The sequence below is a fragment of the Penicillium digitatum genome, chromosome 6 (genome assembly GCF_016767815.1).
Source record: "Penicillium digitatum chromosome 6, complete sequence".
NCBI classification, from domain to species: domain Eukaryota; kingdom Fungi; phylum Ascomycota; class Eurotiomycetes; order Eurotiales; family Aspergillaceae; genus Penicillium; species Penicillium digitatum.
In genome coordinates this window covers 1,646,778-1,667,853 of record NC_089389.1, presented here as the reverse complement: position 1 = coordinate 1,667,853, position 21,076 = coordinate 1,646,778, and the positions used below count along the sequence as shown (strand labels likewise).

Below are 21,076 nucleotides of genomic sequence, written 5' to 3'. Positions count from 1 at the left end.
TTAAACATATAAACAAAGGGCATCATATAAACAAAGGGCATTTCAAAAAAAAGCCAAGTCACACACCGAAAAATGAAAGTGTGAACTGATTGCAGCGAGAAAATTGTAAGTGCAGTATGTGCAAGTAGGGGAGCAGTGAGGAGAGTGGGCGTATTGAACTCAAGTCAAGAGTTGTGACTAGCAGAAAGCCCACCAGCTCGAATGAAGTCCTCTCTGTTAGCGACACTAATATCCGAATTTCGGTACGGAAGGAAGTCTTCACGTTGCAAACCACGAAGCTGTTCCCGACCGACAGTTGAGACCGAGCGCGAGTTGGAGCGAGGACGAGAGTGAATGTGAGGACTCAGTAGAGACAACCGATGGTTTGAGGTCCATATGGGTGATTTACTTCCAGGAGAGCTGATGTTATTTAACGCAGTAGGTCTTGGCGCAAAGACAGGCAGACGAGCAAAGGACTCAGTATCCGTGGAGACATTGCTCATGCTCATAGCCGAGATTTCAGACATGGCAGGATGGTAGCCACCGTGACTGGGCAGATGGGACGTAGAGTTGTACGTTGTGGAGATACCGGAATGGGCAGAAGAACGCCAGGAGTGTACCGCGCCGCGCGGGATAGTGATGATCTCTTCATCGACGCCAGTCTCGATGGCGGCTGCCACATCGGCCGGCTCTATCGGTTCGCCAGCTGCGCGGCTGGCCATGATCTTTGCGGACTTGCCAATCCACAACATCTGCTCGTGCTCGCGGAGGTACCGGTCTCCACTGAATGACTTCTGAACAATCTTGCGGGTCATCATGCCGAGTTTGCGACGGTGGTCGCTCTTCTCGTACATACGGCGGGTGATGGCTGCTACCTCCTCAGGTGTGGGCGAGGAGGTCAGGACTGGTACAGGCGATGTGTCTTCGCTGTGTTTGCTCCATTCGCCAAGCATGGCAAGCATGCCAATTTGGGCTTTTGCTAATGCTAGGGCGTCGTTTGGTGCGACAACAGCACTGAAGCGGGAGAAGTCATCTGGGTCGCTTAGTACTCGGAGGGAAGCACCGACATCTGTGCACACGACGGGGGCTCCAGTCAGAGCAGCCTCTCCCAGAGCGAGAGGGAGACCTTCAGACAGAGATGAGTTCAAGAACAGCCATGTGTTTTCTAGAACCTTCATGGGGTCAGCAGTTCCCCGGAGTGTGACTCTGCCACGAAGACCCTTCGATGCTATAATCTCTTGACACTCGGTAGAGTAAGTCGGGGCCTTGTCAATGGCGCCATAGATGTCTAGATGGTAGTCGTCGAACTTCCACTGGTTGATGATGATATCCGCAGCGAGAAGGGCAGTCTTGATGTCCTTCGCATACCAAACGTGGGATAACATGGTCACAGTTGGACGCTCGGATTTAATTTCCTTTACTGGAGAGAACTTCTGCATGTCAGTGATACCGTTGACAACAGGATCGATCTTTCTGCGGAAAGTGTTTCGATGCTCAATCGTGCCCTGGCAGGTACCAATCTCAACCTCCCAACCGGGGTTGAAGAAGTCTGCACAAGGAAGGATGATGTCTGCGTGGTGAAGGGTCAAGACGGAGGTGATTCGCATCAATCCAAGAAGCGCGTTTCGAACAAAAGGCGAGAGCTTGCACAGGGCAGACGACAAACAGAGATTTGTTTCACGCCAACTGATGGCGTGGTCCCAAATCTGCAAGGTACAGTTGCGCTTGATCTTGCATACAACACCGTAAGAGGCACTGACACTGTGATGTGAGGCTTGGAAGGTTGAAGGGATTTTTTCAGGAACCGGGATCGAGAAGATGAAGAGATAGCGGTACCAGAGTTCCAGGGCGACATCGAGGGACGCCAGGGTGGGAAGCTCAGTGTCGAACCACTGGGATGAGGGTATGGTGTTTGGCATCTCCTGGGTTAGCCACAAATCGCGCCAGCTCTGCTTGACTATCTCACTGTTCCACACCTGAGTCCAATGACGGGACTCTTGGAAGTATGTGTTTAGGTTCACAAGTGCTCGAGTCGCCTGGTGGATATCAGACTTCGAGAGATGAACTGCACGGGCACCTTTAACCAAAGCTGTCAAAATTGGAATGAAGTTCATCTTGATGTCAAACTCGCTTGCAGATGTAACATTGTCCACCTCGGCATCCAGCTTGTTATGGAACAAACCGTGAGTTGGAGTGAGGAAGTCCAAACCCCAAAGTGGGATGAGCTTGAGAGACTGGACGTTTTGTTCGGTCTGATGCTTGGGGACACCGAAATCGTTCGCAGACTCGCAAATCATGTGCCATTTGATGGTCCGCAGGGAGTTGATCATATCTCGTCGACAGGCAGAGACACCGCCACCTTCATTGGGCCAGGTACCGTTATCTGCTGCCATGACATGGAGCGTCTTGTCGGTATCGAGGCCAAAGTTTTTGGAGCGGGTGTTAACAACAGCATCACCTCCCGGGCCAAAGTTGAGCAAATCAGTGAGCTTGACAGCGAGCGGGGTCCAGCTGGAAATGTTTTCGTCCAAATCTGCACTGGCCATGATCGCATCAGCGCGGAGATCCACGTACTTCTTTGCAGATCCAAGATTGCCCCAGTCACGACTGCGCCAGTAAGGGGTAAGGACCTTATCTCTGCGCAGAATGCGGTCATCCATCCAGCGAACTATAATTGCATCAAAGTCAACCCGATCCTTCCATGCCTTCCACATCAAGGAACGAGCCCGAGAAGTTGACACCACAAAACGCTTCTTCGTGAGGCCCAATGTCCGGGTAACAAGGTTTGACCGGAGACTGTCACAGTAGACAAGTGGGTTATCATGCACAAAGCTCGTATACTTCGGCTTGGACAGTACCCCCAGATAATCGTGTTCAATCATTGGTGGCGTCTGCATCTTCTGCCCGTTGATAGTGGTGAAGATGGTTGGATGGAACTTGTGATCATACAGCCATCGGCTTTCATAGACATCAGCACCCTGGACAAAGCTGGCCTCGGTGACCTTGGAGTGAGGAATCCAGCGCTCAACCTTCTCGGGATGGCGACGCGGAGGGGCACACCAAGACACTGTGCAGCTGATGTGGGATAAAACGAACTCGGCTCGCAGCAACTCATCACCAAAACGGGGGTTCTTGCGATAGTGATACTTGAAGCGAACAAGATTGCCGTCCTTCATATAGGAACCTGATTCGATAAGACCCTTGCGGTTGTATTGGACGCTTTGCAGATGGTTTGTTCCTGATACGCAACGTCGTCCTAGTGGAATTCGGTTTGAGGATCTGTCAAGCTTGAAGCTCTTCTTAGTCGGAACTCGGTAGTCGTAGTGGTATTCGTTGATCACTTTGCCTTGCTTGAAATCCTGCTTGACCAAAAGCAACATCTCACCCGAATAGGTGCTGACGTAACTTAGAGATTTGACCTCCTTGGGCTCGGTCTTGTGCTCACCAGCGTAGTGGTAGATCTTGAAGCTACCATCAATCTCGTGGTGCCTGAATGCTGTAAAGGTGCCGTCCAGACTCTGGATAATGACCCGGCTCTTTTTGATATGGATCGTCATGCCTTTGGTCTCCTCCCATAGCCGCTTGACGTTTTTGCGGCCATGGAAAAGAAAGAATGACAAGCCAAAATCTTGAACAATCTTAGAATAAACCCAGACCATATTAAACAAGAACACGATTGGCACACGGAAAACGGTCGGAAGGGTCTGGGTGACGTGGTTGAACTCTCTCTGAAATTCTGGATCTGCAACCAAAGCCACCACGAAGAACTTGACCACCGATCCAAGCTTGTGGTAAATGTAACTAGCTGGTGATTGGACTAGAGACAATGCTATCGGGAGCTTTCGAGGTACGTAGGAAATATACTTCGAAGTCTCTGGCTCTTTAGGAAGAGCGCTTTCTCCAGTTCCCCAATGAGCATAGTCGAGAACACTAATTGCAGTGGCTGCCCCAAGGTTGCAACGGGCGACATGTATATGAAGGTCATCGGTATCGAATGTGCATAGATTTTTCTGGAGCCATTGGCACTGGCTGTTAGTGAGGCTGCATTGCTGACCCAAGCAACGCTTCAGCAGCACATCCCGGACTTCTACTGGCAGCTTGTCCCAATGGAGATCGGCCTCAAAACCAAGACAAAGCTGCCGAAGGAGCTCCTTCTTAGCCCAGCGAACAACTGTAGTTGTGTTGGCCTCCTCACGAAGCAGTTGAGACATTGTGTGAGTTACTCCACTGGAGACAATAGATCCTGCCAATGATGCGTATTCATGAGGAACACCCATCATAAGCTCTGCGACAGCATGAAGCAATGTTTCAGCAATGATCTGACAATTTGCACTGATGTCGAGACGCTCGTCTAGGAGCCCTCCCACGGTGATGGCCAACTTCAACTGGTTTCCGATACTACAGCTAAGAGCTCGAATACCAGGACCGAGAGAGCCAGGGGAGACAAGCTCAATGACAACGTCGCCCTTCTCCCACGATGCGATAGCGGCGTTGACAATATTTTTAGAGCAGGGGAATGCCTCTTCAATCCTGAGTTCTTCTCTGTAAGACATCATTGCACTCTTGATTTCGACACCAGGATGAACAGCAGGATTGAGTTTGAATCGGGAATCGGAAGGAAGTAGCGAATAGCTTTGGAAGAAAGTTTGAAGCTCTTGCTGAGACCATTCCGGGTCTGACCAGGGCGTCGTAAACGCATGGTAGGTGCGGCCAAGTTCCACTGGGGAGTCCACTTTATTTGGCATACCCATTTTGGCGTTCCAGATCGAAAGGATAGCAACTGTCCAGGTGGCAGATCCGAGTCCAATGATCTGCGAGTACAGGAAACGAGGCAGGCAGACCTTGAGGGCGATGCCGACTGGCAATCCGATACAGACGCCAATGAGGAGAGGCTTCAGCGCATGGGGGCCCGTGAAGATCTTTGTGTATTGGTACCAGATCAAACCGGTGTAGGCCAGAACGTAGGAGAAGAAAACAATCATGCCTTCGATCGATGATTGGAAGGTCCAAATGAGAGCAGTGGCAAGGGCAAGACTCCAAACATGCCACAAGAGAAATCTAAAAAGGACTCGCCAGTACACCTTTCGCCGGAGTTGCACCTCTTTTTTCTGCGCGAGGCGAATTTCCTTTGCAGATCTCACAGAAAAAGGCGCATTGCTACCAAGAGCATCATGGAGCTCCTGGGCTTTGGTGTCAATGAGCACGGCTCCGATTAGATAGTAGGCAAGGGCGAAGCCAACAGCCATTCGATTGGCATCATTCACCGAGCCAGTGAGACCAAGAATGCGATCGCCACTCAGAAGTTGTGCCCATTTATCAAGAAGCGCAATTACAAAGTAGAGAACACCACATCCGATCTCTTTGCTCGATTGACGCCAGTGAACAAATGCATTATGCAGACGAAGACCTTTCTGGGAGTTACGTAGGGTGTCAAGTGCAACCTTGGTTTGTATGTTCCAACCAGAACTGAACGGAATGGGCCTCGGCACATCTGCATGGCGACAGTACCAGTCGAGAAGGAAATTGGTAGACTCCCAGTCGCGGGCAAGTTCAACGATCATTTTATCCATAGATGCTTTGGAGAAAATGCTGCGCTTCGTCTCAGCCAAGACGTCCTTAAACAGAGCTTCTCTCGCTAGCTTGAGGGCAGCTGGGTCACTCATGTTCGCGAACACTTTTTCGTCGTCATTTCCATAGGCGGTGATATACCACTTTCGGATTTCAGTATCATCAGTACGTCGCACGGATTGATACCAGGTGACCCACTTGGAGGTAACCGAGCGAAGGCAGAGCAAGAGCACACCAATGAAGACGTAGATGATGGCGAGATAAACAGCCGAGTCGTTGCCAGTCCAGGCCGTGATGATTGGTGCCAAGAAGAGGATCGGAATGCACATAATAATTGGCTTGCGGCCAGACAAAAAAGTCGAGCCGGGGTAGCTGAAACTTGCAAGAGAGGCAAAAGTTGAGAAGTAAATTGTCAGAGCGATCAGGTAGAGGTAGAAGACGATTCCGGCGCGAGGGCCCCGAACACTTGAAATGGCAACAAAGCCGATCAAGCCACCAGCCACAGTGAAGGCAATACCAGCAATTAGGCGAATGAAGACGAACATGTTCGCTGCTGCAAACGCCATCGAAATGAGGTAGTAAGGGCCACCACATGCAATCCAGGTACCAATTGCACCAGAAAGTAGCAGAGATATCATCAGCGCCATAGTTGCACTGTCCTGTTCATTGTGAGACATGGCGGCAGAGAGATAGAGTCCGCGGCCAACCATGGTAAGCAAAATAATATCAATCAAAGCTGGAATGGCGAAGACACTCAAAAATGTGAATCGCTGGTATCCAGGCATAGTCTTGGGCTGCTCATCGGGATTGACATCAATCTGAGCTCCGGCGTAGGACGTAGCGAGCACTGGAGCACCGTTCACCCAGTTCGGGGGCTGATGGTCTCCATAATAAGACCTGAACCGGTCAGATAGTAGCTTCCCAAAAACACTGGGGGCCACATCAAAGTAAGCTTCGCATCGCGATCCAAGGGCAAATGACTCTGCGAAGGCGGCAGCCTGATCAGTATGGTTGTTAAATAGAGGGTTCCGATCAGTAACTTCAGCATAAATCTCATCAAAGGCTCCCTTTCTTGCAGCACAGAAGAGCGCAAGAGCCATCATATCCACATATGTGTCAACCGAGCCACCTTGAAGAAGCGCGCAGAGACCTCTAGTAATAGCGGCAAGATCATCCTCGCGGCGATACCTTAATATATCCGAGAGCACACTGTCGGCCTGATGAAAAAGATCAAGACAGACATCGAGAGAGGGGTATTTGCAACCTTGATCCATGTACCAGTTAATGCGAGACCTAATAAGATCCTCGGGAGAGATGGATTTCTCGAGATACCCAACTGTGTTCAGTGCTTTCAACTGAGCAAAAGAAGGGGCATCCACTAGTTGCTTGCGAATGTAAGTGCAGATGACTTCAGATAGCTCACTATGAGTATCGGTTAGAGAGAGGTGCTGCAAGAGAAGGAGGCGTTCTTCGGGGCTTAGAACATCGATATCTTGAATAAATCGACGGGGGAGGCCGGTATCGTGGGAAAAATCCTTGGACCAAGTCGCGAAGGTCGCCTCGGCCTCAAAGCAAACATGCCGGGGAAATCCCTTTGCGGAGAGGAAGGTGTGAAGAATGGTTCCAACCAGGCCTTGCGCATTCTTGGATACATAGATCTCAATACCATCATGGTCCATATCAAAAACCGCCCAAAAGCGGATATCAGAGCTCTTGCGTAGACCAGAGTCGAGACAGAGATTTACATGCAACAGATCGTTGGATGCCCAGTTTGTAAGTTCCTTGATTGTGCTGGCCAAATGATCGTCATCTTTGGAGAGATCCAGAGAGTCATGGAATTGACCCAAAAGGAGTCCAATGCTTTGGATTTTGGTTGTCGGGACTGGATGAAGAAGGTTGAGAGATTTGAGACGTTGTTGGGATTGGACAATTTCTGCAAAGGCCAGTGGAGTCGAGTCTGAACCGAGAGGGAAGCAACCAAGTGAATTGTAAGCCATTCCTGACATGGAGATGGAGAACGGACTGCCCTGCGATTTGACCTGTGCAACCCATTCAGGAGGATCACGCAGTCGAGTAGTCAGGCTACCGAGAGCGTTTGAGTCATATTCCGATGATTCCAGTAGCGCATTAACAACAGGGAAAATCGGCTTGAGAATGTCCCAGCCAGCCTTGTTCTCCCGGGAAGATGATATTTTCAGGTTGGCACGCCAGGTGTCGTGAGCCTTCATCATTTCTGCTTCCTTCAACCAACCAAAAGCGGGAAGAGGCTCAAGAGTGGTTACGTTAAGGTCTGCATCGTGAAGAGCAGCTTTCGGGCCGATCCAGGTAATTGCGCTGTAAAAGCTGCACCATTGGATAGATCTCCGGACTATGGCGTTGGGAATAGTGACATTGTCATCGATGGTTTCCCAGGCCATAACCACAAAGTCTCTCATGCAAGACTCCGAAACGAACGCCTTGATTGTTGCTTGTAGCTCGGCCATTTGGAAGTAATCCCGCTTTTCGCCTTGAGGCATGATGCTAGCATTTCGAATAACCAAACCCGCCACGGCATTGCTCTGCACAACCTTTCGATCTTTCAGGAAATTCGGTGGCTCTGTCTCAAGATAGACTGCCAGGCCGAGGCTGCTGATGGTCTCGAGAAGCTTTCTTCGAGCGGTAGGACGGAGCACATCTTCCCAATTAGCGAGGAGAACACCGGAAAACGCGGTATCATGGAATCCGCTTGCGAGCAATTCCTCGATCTTTTCGATGACGGTCAAGGGTGATGCCTTTGGAGGAAGGACTTTCCCCAAATCCACGCGTCCTAGCACTTGGCTGCGCTCGTGTCTGGAGATAGCTTTGGCAACCCCCGGCTGGAAGGGATCCACAACCAAGACATCCCATTCTTGCAAAAGCCTTTCTTGGGAGACAGTAGGTGGGGTTTCAAAGCTTCCCAGGTATACTCCGAAGCTCGTAGGCTTTCCTCCGTGCGGAAATCTGTCGACTAAGTTGAGTTCTCGGTTGGATAGTGTGGTGAGACGTTTGGATACACTCAAAGGCACATTGTCTGGAGGTGGTCTCGACTAAGGAAAGACAGGCTCGAATTAACATCCAAACCGGAGGGAATCAGCTCGTGGGTGAAGGCCAAGTCGTACCTTGTAGTATTTGACAACTCTCTTTACTCCGGAATATACGATTGACACAGAGCCAGTGGTGACTGTGAATAACAAAACCGCAATGAACACCTAGAGGAAATAGTCAGCAGATTTTTGTGCCATGTCTCCAACGAGAGCGCCGAACGTCAAGTTGTAAAGAGGACCAGAATCAACATACAAATTGCCACCAATGTTCTTTCATGGCATCCCAGCCAAGAGCATGCGGCCTGACAGGGAGTGAGTCTACTGCCATGATGTCGAGATGTTGAGTCGTCGACTCAATATCTCTCTGGGTGCAATATTAGAGGCGCACGGTTGGATAACCTGTTGCCAGGTGAAGATGAGACTTTCTCCAGTGCAAATGCTTATAGTGACATGCTTAAAAGAGTGACAGCTTTTTTTTTTTTTTGAAAAAGCCAAAGATGTCGAGGTTAAACAACGATTCATAGCACAGGGGAGCTCGAGTGCTGACACGATGATAAAGTAAACGAGTACTTCGTAGTGGGGGAAAGACTTGCGTGAATATCCACCCCTCCAAGCCACAAATGTAAAGCAGACAATTTTGCCTCCAAGGATTTCCCTTGCTCGATCGTCAGGGGTAGAGAAAAAAAGAGAGAAAAAAAAGGGAGACAAGAAAGAAATCCATACATGGAGTAGGTTCGCCTCTCTTGGACCGTTTAGGACAAAGGGTAGGTGTCTAGGCGTCCAGTGAGGGGATCTCAGAAACACGGGGCAAAAATAGCAACACACTAGAGTTTTTGTTAGATTCAAGACTAAAACGAAGCCACAAATGATGGCACCAGAGCTGACCGATGAGACAGACCCGGTGGAGCCAGGCATAGGTACATATTCTATAGTAGAGATGCTGTCATTTGCAGCAAAGCCATGCGATTCACATCGTGGCAATTGTTACCCCGATAGACCAGGTCCGTTTCCCTGAACCTGTTCTCATTGAGAATATCATACAAACGTAGAAAATATACTGTTTGGCCCCATCGCAAGGTATATCTTTTCATCAGGTTTCGCCCACTTAGCTTGCAAGCTAACGAAGAAGTTAGGCACGGACCAGAAGCATCAAATCGTTCTGCGGATAAAATCCATTTTCTTGGCAAGAAAGTATGTTGTAATAAAAAATAATGATCAAGTTCAGAGAAAAAGTGGAAAAAAAAAATATAAAAAAAAATGCAGCGGGAAAAATGGCTGCCAACTACGGAGTAGGACCCGATGAAACCAAGACGGGAAAGTGGAGCTAAGAGAATGAAGAGATGAATTGAAAAAGACTTGTATATGCAAAAAAGGCTAGTGCAAATTACGTATTTGCAGTAAAGGAGGTCAATACAAAAAATTACGTGTTCTATACATACCTGTACTGTGTTTTCAAGTTTCCCCACGTCAATGTTTGGACCTGAGTCTATTTCCCCCCGAATGTTGGAACTGTACCTGATCCCGTTAGAGCCTTGGCGATCTTTGCTCGGAACTATGGTGTTGTCGGAGCTTTTAGCCCTTCCAAGCTATGGGTTACTAAGTTGTCCAATTGCCTAGCCTTTATCTCCCTTCTTATTTTATTCTGTTTAAACCCAAAAGCAAAAAAAAAAAAAAAAAAAAAAGGAGATTTCTCGTTTGGCCCTGCCAAGATTAATTGTCGACTGACCAATCGCATACGTTGGATGAGGTCACTGCACAACAAGTTGTGTCTCCTATCCTTTCCATTTCAAAATCGCCGGACCAGTGACCCTCCCAAAACAATTAACGCCACATTGAAGACCCGTATAGACTGATTATTTTTTGGACTCGTGAGTTTACCTCCAAAATCAACTAGACACAAAAGGCGATAGGCCTTGAATTGAAACCTTTGGCCTACTCCACCGAGGTTTGATGTAGTATAAAGATGAGGATGATGCGCAGGTGGATAGACAGATACCAGCTAATTCCATTCGTTCAACACACTTCGTATCGTGTTTTGTTTTTCCTAGCTGTCGTTAGAATTGCAGACCTGCCTACTGTGTGACCGTCCCTATCAAGAGTCTGGCCAAGAATGATGGTTGCCGTGCCAGTCTGGGCGTTGAAGGTCGGCTGCTACTATGCATTTATAACTTGCGACACTTCCCCTGGAGTTTGGCCCGAGAACACGCCAACTGTCATCGCATATTACCCTCCGGTCTCGATTCCTTCTAGTGCTCCTAGCAATTTTGCTGGAGCGAGCTCAACTGCGGTCTCTACTTCTACACACCCGTTAATTTCCCCTCTCTCTGTCTCTCTGTCTCTGTCTACCCTTACCGGTAGTCCAAATAGCAAAATTGCACCGGGCACTACTGCTGCAGCTTCCACATTCGTTACTTTTACCTCGTCGGGCCCAATCCCGTCCAAGTCTGCTTTGGGGTCAGTCATCGTCACCGTCTCAACCGGTTCTTCCAGCGTCCCTACCCAGAGTGGGTCATTGTCTGTTTCAACGGGCTCCGCTTCTAGCTCTGTTGTTTCGCCTTCCGGAAGTTCTTTGGCCAGCTCACCCGCCTCGCCCACTGCTTCCAGCGGTCAGGTTTCCTCGTGGCGCACTTCAAGTCCTATTTCTTCACCACTCGTTTCGTCCTCAGCTGTTTCGTCGGCACCTGTTTCTAGCAGCCAGGCCTCTTTGTTGCCTGCTTCAAGTGCAATTTCTTCGTCACTCGTTTTGTCTTCGGCTGTTTCGTCTGCACGTGTTTTCACAAGTGCTTCTGTGACTACTCCTAGAATGTCGTCCACCGCCATCTCAGTCTCAGCTTCTGCTTCTGCCATCCCGCTTAACCACGCGGCTGTTGCAGCTGACATCCTGGTCATTGCCAGAGATGCTGCCTCTGCAGGCGTGGCTAGCTCCGGCCTCAATGGGTACGGTATCCCATTCACCACTCTGATTGTTCCCTCCGCTGGTGTCACTCTTCCTGACCTCAATGGCACCGCTGGAGGAAACTTCGGAGGTATTGTTGTTGCCTCTGAAGTCAGCTATGATTATGGTGGTGACCTGGGTTTCCAGAGTGCCCTGACCAATGATCAGTGGAATCAGCTTTATGCATACCAGCTGGAGTATGGCGTCCGTATGGTCCAATACGATGTCTACCCAGGTCCCAAATTTGGTACGTCTGCTATCGGCGGATGCTGTGACAACGGCGTTGAGCAACTTGTCTCATTCACCGACATCAGTGATTTCCCCACATCTGGCTTGAAGACTGGTGCAGGTGTCAGCACCAGTGGTCTGTGGCACTACCCCGCGACTATCAGCAACACCACCTCTACCAAGCAGATTGCCTCATTTGCCCCCACCACGGGCTTCACTACCGAAAGTGTCGCTGGTGTGATTAACGACTTCGATGGTCGTCAGCAGATGGCCTTCTTCGTCAGTTTTGACACTGTCTGGAGTTCTACATCCAGCTACCTACAACACGCATGGATCACCTGGATTACCCACGGTCTGTACGCCGGATACCGTCGTGTTAACCTGAACACCCAAATTGATGACATGTTCCTCGAAACTGAACTTTACTCACCCGCTGGTAAAAACTTCCGCATTCGCGCCCAGGATTTGAGCAAAATTGCCAGCTGGACTGATGAGATTAACGCTAAGATGCCCGCCGGCAGTTCTTACTTCGTCGAAATCGGCCACAACGGTAACGGGAATATCGAAAACTCTTCCGATACCTCGGATGCTGGCTGGGATACTTGCGGAGCTGCTATCGAATATGAATCGCCCGCTGACACTCCTCTCGAGTGGATTAAGCCTCTTGGAACTGGTACTGACTTGTGGCCCGCCGTCCCCACTACCTACGACTGGACTGCTACCTGCACTGCCATGGATGAGCTCTTAGCCTGGTGGACCACCGAAAGTAACCTCAACAAGTTCGGTCACATTTCCCACACCTTCACCCACGAGGAGCAGGATAATGCCACTTACAGTGATGTCTATAAGGAGATCAGCTTTAACCAGGCTTGGCTTGCGGCCGTCGGTATCGACAAGGCCACCAAGTTCACTTCCAACGGTATCATTCCTCCTGCCATCACTGGTCTGCACAACGGCGATGCACTTCGGGCCTGGTGGGAGAACGGTATCACCAACTGTGTTGGTGACAACACCCGCCCTGCTCTTCTAAACAAGGAGAATAGCATGTGGCCTCTCTTCACAACTGTTGCTGCCAACGGTTTCGATGGGATGCAGGTCAACCCTCGATGGGCCTCTCGCATCTACTATAACTGCGATACCCCTGACTGCACCGTTGCGGAATGGATCGCCACCTCTGCTGGTTCCGGTACCTTCCAAGATCTCCTCGCAATTGAGAAGGGTGAGACCATGCGTCACCTCTTCGGCCTCTTCCATGATGGTTACATGTTCCACCAGGCTAACCTTCGCAACATTGATGTTGAGCCGATCACCATCAACGGTGTGTCTGAGAAATACTCCATTATGCAAGCTTGGGTGGAGACGCAGGTTCAAGAGTTTGTTCGCCTAGCCGAATGGCCCATCATCACACTCACTCACCAGGAGGTAAGATAAATCCCATTCAACACGTTACCATCTCTCGTTCATATGCTGACCCCAATAGATGTCCGCTTCCTTCCTTGCCCGTTACAACCGTGACAAGTGTGGCTACTCTCTTAGCTACGCCACCAGCAATAAGAAAATCACTGCTGTCACTGTGTCTGCCACTGGCAATACATGCACTGATCCCATCCCGGTGACTTTCCCCGTTGCCCCTACCAGTACCCAGGGCTTCGCCACTGAACAGTTCGGTGCCGACCCGTTGACCGTCTGGGTCAAGCTTGCTGGCTCTCCTGTCACATTCACTCTTTCCACCCCTATCACCCTCTAAGGTTGCAAAGATCATCACCTGCCTTGATTTGGCAGGTTAACGGACCTTTCAACTTTCTTTAATCACTCATCGCTTTCAAGTTACCTTGTGGATATCTCTTCTAGATGGCAACAATGGTTTATATGTATACGAGACAAAAAGGAACTGTTGCTTTACTCTTGGAACGAACATCCACTGCCCTGTATTTTCTCATCTCGAGAACTCAAGTAAAGTTATCTGTTTTTACGCAATTGCTCTTTCTAATTGACCTCCATACTCAAGGCTCAGCCTTTAGGGAGTAGCATGTAGCCTAGTGACTAAAACCCTAAAACTCTGTCATCTGACAGTCTGACAGAGCGACATGCTGTCAGCAATTTCGCGCTGCGGGTCTAAGGTGACAATAGGAAGAGTGCTGTAGGAGCTAAGGGACGCCATTGTCCAACTGATCCGGCGCAAGGTGGTTGAAAATGCATTTCACGCGCCTTGTGCATCGATTCATGTAACCGGAAGCAGACAGAAGAACATGATATCTACTGACGAGCCTTACCCATTCGAAGCCAATCGATCATGGCGAAAACAAACCCTAGAAGCTAGATTCCGTATTTTCGTACGAACGAGGCTAAAAGCCAAGAAACATTCTTTATCGCAAGTGATCTCTCAAAATCACGCCTTACCATACCATCACCACGCTAATCATCCCGCCTACCCGAGGACTGTCATGTGGGCCTATCTATCTCGAGGCAAGCAATTGGGAACTATCAAACTTGTCTCGGACGCTAGAGGCCGGTGGATATAGTGCAAATGCAAGTATCAGCTGTTGCAAATATCTGAGATGCTGGCACATACATATTCCAATGTAGCCCACCTGCAGGGTGCATTGAAAATTTCAACCAAGTCCCAAATCTGGATCAAGACCGACAGCGGGGAAGCATTTATGGAGTCTTCGATGGCGCTTCATGCAGCTTAGTCGAGTCACCAAATAAGGAGGCTCAACGTTAATTTTGGAATAGGATGGCACCATTTCGGAGAGATCCGCGGAAATAGATTCCTGGGCATCAAAGCCACCCGGTCTCGGATTTGATGTGCTCTACTTCGTACCTGGCAGTCATGTAGAATGTATGTTATGTAGGCCTGCAAGCCAGTTGAAGTTCAGGGTTTGGAGCTCACTCTGACTTCCGCTGCTACTGTCGGAGAGGGGGTTTTTTTTCAATTTTTTTTCTATTCCTTACCATTCCTAGCGGCGGATGCCGGCTGCAAAAATGGCATGAACTAAAAGAAACCCTCCCCTCTTGGCATGCATTCTAAGCGGGACAATCTGAGTCAAACGTCAACCGGGTCAAGCATAAGGTGACTTGTCAAACAGTTAAGCTTGGAAAATGTCAAGCGCAGTCTTGGCATGGGCTTAAGCTCTTCAAATTTTCGGGCCAAAAAAAACCGAGGTTAACCCGAGGCCAACAGGATTTCGTACAGAGTCAGAATTTTTATTGCCCTTGTGGATCGATCTGTTTCGATTGGCGGGTGTGGCTTGCAAGATATTTGCGGGAGGGGAAGAATCAGGCGATTGGGTTATTTGGGACTAGCGCCATCGGATTTTGGCTTTTCCTCTGGTAGTCTATTTTGGCGTTAGCCAGGTCTCAGAGTGGTTGTGGAGAGAGCGGGCCATCTAGGAAGAGAAAACCAGCGTTCAATTCGAAACACAGTACGGAGTACGGAGTACTCCGTAGAGCAAAATGACATTAATAATAACATTATACTCTGTAGTGAAATTGAAAGTTAAATGTGTCAGTGTTTCAAATCTATATGCCATGCACATAAGCGTCATCCAGAGATTGGCATCAGACGATGAGTATCCTTGTCTTCGACCAGGGCTCAAGTTGGCACTGGATAATTTTCAAAGTGACCGATCATCTGCAATTTAAATTGATTAGGCCGTTTAGTTAGGGCTAGCAGGACAACGGTCCCGTTACTGTTTACAAAAACGGTCCGGGTTCACGGTAATTACCAAAATAGAATACAGCAATACCATGTTTGTGACGGCTATAAACACCGATTTTGTGATTCTCGACACCTAAGGCTTAAGGCGCGCTTGCCAGCACATGCATCTATCAGTGGAAGTGCCAAGTCCATGAGTCCTAATGCCGTCCACTTTGATTGTGGGAAAGGATGAAAACTTAGAAGAGCTCCACTAGCTCCAAAAATAGCGTTTGAAGCAAATACCTCGTGCTTGGCCACCCGAGATTTCTCTTTTTTTTTGCCGTCTATTTCGCGGGATAAACCCCCTACTGTGACTTTTGCTTCTCAGATTGAATCTTGGCAATTTGAAACTCAACTTACCAACCCCTGAGCTCCTGTGGCAAGTCATGCCAACTTTCTAGTTACTGGTTCCAATGTTGACAAAATGCTGTACTCTGCTACTTAATCTATCCAGATCGGCCAAGATAGCCAAATTAGTAGATCAGATCAGCCATGTTTCACCACCTTAGCTACCTTTTTTTTTAATTTTCCCCAATGTGCCGTCTTTCTCTTTGCTTAGCCCTCTAGGTACGCTTCTTTTGTTTGTACCAATTTTTGATATTGTTCACCCTCAGCCTTACCCAATAAAGGATTTTCAGGAACCTCGGACAAATTGCTGGATCCAAGGCCGAACTTTGCTTTTTCCAGGGTGACATCCAGGTTCCGATTACCCTAGAGGAGATCCCTCAGCCACCGACCTGCGCTCTGGGCCCTGAATTTTGAGCTTAAAGATACTCATCTCCCGAGATCGGGCCTGCGGATCTTTTTGTCTCTCTCTTTTTTTTTCTTTCCCTTGAGCTACCCCATATTCTTTCATTTAATACAAGTACCCCGCGATTTTGAGTTCCGAAGCTGGATCTCACCAACAGATTACACACAAGCACCTGAACTTCTCCCCGATTTTCATCTCTCACTCCAGAACCCACCCTAATGGGTAAACTATCATCCAAAACTGGCTGGTGGGCTTGGTCGACTAAGAAGAAGGTTCTTATCTTGGGAACCGTCGCTCTTGTCATTGTTGCTCTGGGTGTCGGTCTAGGTGCTGGACTGGGAATTGGCCTGAAGAATAGTGGGGATGATGACAATGATAATGATAATGATGGCACTGGTTCCGGCGGTTCCGGAACGACAAACACAACATTGCCAACAAATACAACCGTGAAATGGCTGCCAGCTGTTGGAACCAAGTGGCAGATCATACTGAAATCCGGTGATGGCTCACCGATCTCCACATCAGTGGACGCACCAATCTACGACATTGATCTTTTCGACAACAACAAAACCGTCATCTCAGATCTCCAGAAAATGGGCCGCAAAGTGATCTGCTACTTCTCGGCCGGCTCGTTTGAGGATTGGCGCGATGATGCTGGTGACTTCAATGACGCAGACAAGGGCAAGAATCTCGACGGATGGCCTGGCGAGAAATGGCTGAATGTCACGTCCCCCAACGTACGCAAAATCATGCAGGCGCGTCTCGATATCGCCGTAACCAAGGGCTGCGACGGTGTCGATCCTGACAACATCGACGGATACGACAACTCGAACGGTCTTGGTCTCACACAGGCTGACGCTATCGATTACGTGAACTGGCTTGCTTCCCAGTCTCACAGCCGTGGTCTCTCAGTGGGATTGAAGAATGGTGGAGATATTATTGATTCTGTCATCGAGAACATGCAATGGTGTGTGAATGAGCAGTGTGCTGAGTTCAAAGAGTGTGATACCTATGCACCCTTCATTGAGGCGGGTAAACCTGTCTTCCATATCGAGTACCCCAAGGGCGATTCTACCAACAACAACAAGTCTGTGACGACCGCCCAAGCTAAATCTGCTTGTACGGCCAACAGCTCTGGCAACTTTTCAACCGTTATCAAAAACATGGACTTGGACAATTGGGTTGAATACTGCCCGTGATCGGGATTTCGTGCTTGGAGCGGGCTCGTCATTTCTAAGTAACAATAAAAATTGTGTGTGCAAGTAATAAGAGGTGATATATTTGGTACTATCATGACTTCTTTCCCTTTTAAATCATCTTTGAGCACTGTTTTTTCATCGGTCCTAGGTACTGAGAAAAACTAAATTGATGATTCACTTCGCAATGCATTACGCCTAGATGTCAGATTTCGCTGGAACGCAATGGGCATTATCAGGGCTTGATACTTTACAAGGAAGACATTCCCCCCGTGCCCAATTCATCAGCACCCGCAAATCACTCCCTCGGCTCTCATTACCTTCATTAGACGACAACAAACGTAGGACCATGGTACAACTTGCAAGCCCAAAGAAGCAATGGTGAGAATGCCATGTTGAGAGCGCACCACGCCCGTTCCAATAATTAGGCCGAATACGAGCACATGATTGCCACATTCTATCAAATATTGGAAACCTCTAGCCTTACAATCGTCGCCGATGGCTTCCTTCCTATGGTATGCGCTGTACTCGGCTCATGCTCGCCCAGTTATGAAACAGCTTACTTCAAGCGTACATGACATGAGTTCATTTTGATACTGCGTGGCATTGATACCAATGCCAGCTCAAACTATGAGCTCATAATAGAGCAACCACCACAAGCGCCGTCGTCGGCGCAAAATACTCCTATATCTAGTGGCTTTTTTTTTGCATAGTCTGTGGTCCCCAGTGGCTATGACTACTGCCACTAGTAGATATGTCTAATTCTCCGAATCTTCCGTCTGTACAGTTTGTTCATGGCGTGACTCGACAGAGAATTCGGGCAAGATTACCATACTCCGTGTGAGAGCCAGGCTTTTGTGCCAGATCAGCCATCAGGCAATAGTAGGTTTCTTTTTCTGTTTACGTACAAGGTATTAGACATTGCTTGTGGTTTATTTGGCCAAAGCTTTGAGACGCTCGGATACAAATCCAATCGAATTTGTAACAGGATCGAATCATCATCCATTTTCTCTTGTGTTTTGGTAACTATAGACTACTTCTTTGTTTGTAGGTATTTTTTTGGAGTAGAGAAAAAACCTAGTACGCCCCCGTGCTTCTGACTTCAGTGAAACAAAATCAGGGGTTTCATCGCAAGCAACCATGGAACTTCCCAAGGAAACTCAATCAGTGACAGACAGTTATGCTCGTCTTGGCAACCTTGGCATGTGGATGAATTGGGTCTAATTGGTCAGGTTCGAGAGTTCATCTAACCTGGAACATTCGACGTGGGGGCTTTGGGGGAAGTGGGGCTCGTCCGGTAATGTATGAGGTATTTTTGGGGCGTATGTTTGCAGATTTAAATACACACTGAAAGTTGAGACTTGGTTATTGGATGTATTTTGCGTATCCTTAGTCAGGGACCCGGGTAACTCCGCAGACCTCGAATGTATTTTCCGCCCTTGGTGTGTTCAGACCGCGTTTGCCGGAATCGATTTATCATAACATGTCAGCTTATTGCATAAACCCCCTGGACTGGAAACTGGTCACAATTTAGTGGATAACTTACTAAGATAGGTATGTCGTACCGCATAATGCCATGTTGTGTTATGCTTCATTCACACCACGTGGGAAAAAAAAACTTCGGAAGGTTTTAGAGTCTAGCGGCTCTACTATTTCCAGACGAACCATAGTTCAACCTTGTTTCATCGCATGACAAAGTTTGCATGTCTCAGGCGATCTCGATCCCAAGGACCGGTAAACTCGGAAGCACTTTGAGTCTCCAGCGTCGATGCTTATACCCGATCAGAATAGCCAGTAGGAACGCATCGTCACTTTCAGAAAAAGGGGCGGATTTTCTCTCTGCATGTTTGCCTTCAGTATGGCCACGTGTGAGATACCCACCAACCAACAACAAGAGAACCTTGGAATCTGCCCGCCTCACGTGGCCACAAAACGCAATGATCCAATGGATGGAAATGCGCTAAGATCGACTACCCGAGTGGCTTTCCCAGGCTGATCTACACCCGTTCCTGACCACAACCCTAGCGATTGGTGGTTTCGCTCCGCGGCGGCTATTTATGTGTTCCCTCCACTTGTTTGCATTTACGTTCACTCTGCCCGGCGCGAATATCTGCAACACGGCCTATGATTCCTTTGGCGGAAAGTAACATCCGAAGTGGTAGGATGGTGGGTCGCTTGGGGTGGTAGCCCGATCCGACGATTACACTGAGCAAGAACTATTGAAGATCGTACTATCTACGACCCACAGTTCAGAAAAATGGTTGTTAGTACTCCGTAACCATAATTGAAATGCTCGAATTGAATTGGTGGCTTTTCCGAACACCGAACGGCGAACACCATGCGAACTGAACCCGGATGCATGCACAGAGAACCGTTCGCCATCAGCTCGGATTTAGACGTGTCTACCCATGCATGTTAGTAGCTGATCGATCAAGCAGCCAAAATCCATATCGGCATCTTTCGTTCCTTCCCCGAACGCTGATATTTGGTACCCATGCCTGTTAGCGTCTAACGGTCGAATGGCGTCAGTTCGCAAAACCTCAACTATGTTTAGGTCGACTCCATAGTATGGTAGGAATGATTGGCAGATCTCCTACTGCATCAGTCCAGTTCTCCGCAGCAACTACATGAGAGGCAAAGATAGATCAAGAATCGTTTCCTTCCGAAATACCCGACCATGCCACGAGGTGGTAGTGGCTTCCACCACCGAGGCTTAGTATCAGGGGTATGACCTCAGCTACGGATATTTGTTTTGATGTGCGCATGTGCTGAAGAACAAGGGTGAGGTGGATAAGGCGGTTTCCCCGAACTGCATCTTGCGGCGAACGACGGAGTACTAGGGAAGAACCTGGTTCTGTAGAGGCATCATATGCGCGCAGTATCATCTGCAGGTAAACAATGAATGTTGCCTATGGCTGTAGTATCTTCCTTTGCGCGAAAGACCGGGAACGGGGACGGGTGAAATGGGTGAAATCTTCATTGGCATTGACAGTTGTTTGTCATATCTCGGTGTAACAACATCCTATGCCGGCTTGGTTCTTGGAAAATGGCCCCATTGAATGAGACAGGTCAAGTTCGTACAGCACAACTTGACACACCTATAGTTGTACCACGTTAAACCCATGTGCAGACGGAATACTACTCCGTATAATGTTCCTGTTCCAATGCGACGTTGCATCGCAGGAAAACGACTGTGGATATTTGCTATGCATAGCGATGACAAACGCCAATGGTGAATGCTATCACCTGCATCTGTTGTCTAGGTTGTCTCCCACGCTGATCTTAGACAATCTGAGCCTTAGATCTCACTACAGCTGGTAAATCGGGTTAGTCTGTCTCAAGATGTTCCAGTTCAACACATCCCAGGCAGTGAATAAAAAGCATGATGTCCATCACTAGTTGAAACGGTGGCGCTGTTATGCCCGGTCAAGAAATTTGAGAGCCAATCTTACAGGATTGTTTTGGGAGTTTCACCGAGCCTTGAGATGGCATAGGCTGTGGGCCAACCGGACGCTACCTGCAAATTTCATATGTCGTAGATCAATCGGAAGGGCAGCAACTCAGAGACTTTACAAAGGACTCTGGTCTGGATCGTGACCCCGGGAAGGAAAAATTTTGAGGGTTTCTATGTGATTAGTCAAACCGAGTCATGCCAGA

General features: G+C 48.6%; 3 protein-coding genes across 3 annotated transcripts; 2 read left to right on the top strand and 1 right to left on the bottom strand.

The window, feature by feature from the left end:
- Positions 1-164: 164 nt before the first annotated feature.
- Pdw03_5600 (Glycosyl transferase, putative) lies at positions 165-8,937 on the bottom strand (the record flags this gene model as incomplete). The annotated part of the gene is made up of 3 exons (XM_014682591.1): positions 165-8,612; positions 8,685-8,774; positions 8,863-8,937. 3 exons carry the CDS (start codon positions 8,935-8,937, stop codon positions 165-167), a joined length of 8,613 nt encoding a protein of 2,870 aa, XP_014538077.1.
- Positions 8,938-10,719: 1,782 nt separating this feature from the next.
- On the top strand, positions 10,720-13,519 carry Pdw03_5599 (Extracellular serine-rich protein, putative; the record flags this gene model as incomplete). Its single annotated transcript, XM_014682590.2, has 2 exons — positions 10,720-13,194; positions 13,253-13,519. 2 exons carry the CDS (start codon positions 10,720-10,722, stop codon positions 13,517-13,519), a joined length of 2,742 nt encoding a protein of 913 aa, XP_014538076.2.
- Positions 13,520-16,441: 2,922 nt separating this feature from the next.
- Positions 16,442-17,422, top strand: Pdw03_5598 (Endo alpha-1,4 polygalactosaminidase precursor; the record flags this gene model as incomplete). The annotated part of the gene is made up of 1 exon (XM_014682589.1): positions 16,442-17,422. The coding sequence occupies one exon, from the start codon at positions 16,442-16,444 to the stop codon at positions 17,420-17,422; it is 981 nt and encodes a 326-aa protein (XP_014538075.1).
- Between the last annotated feature and the right edge of the window lie 3,654 nt (positions 17,423-21,076).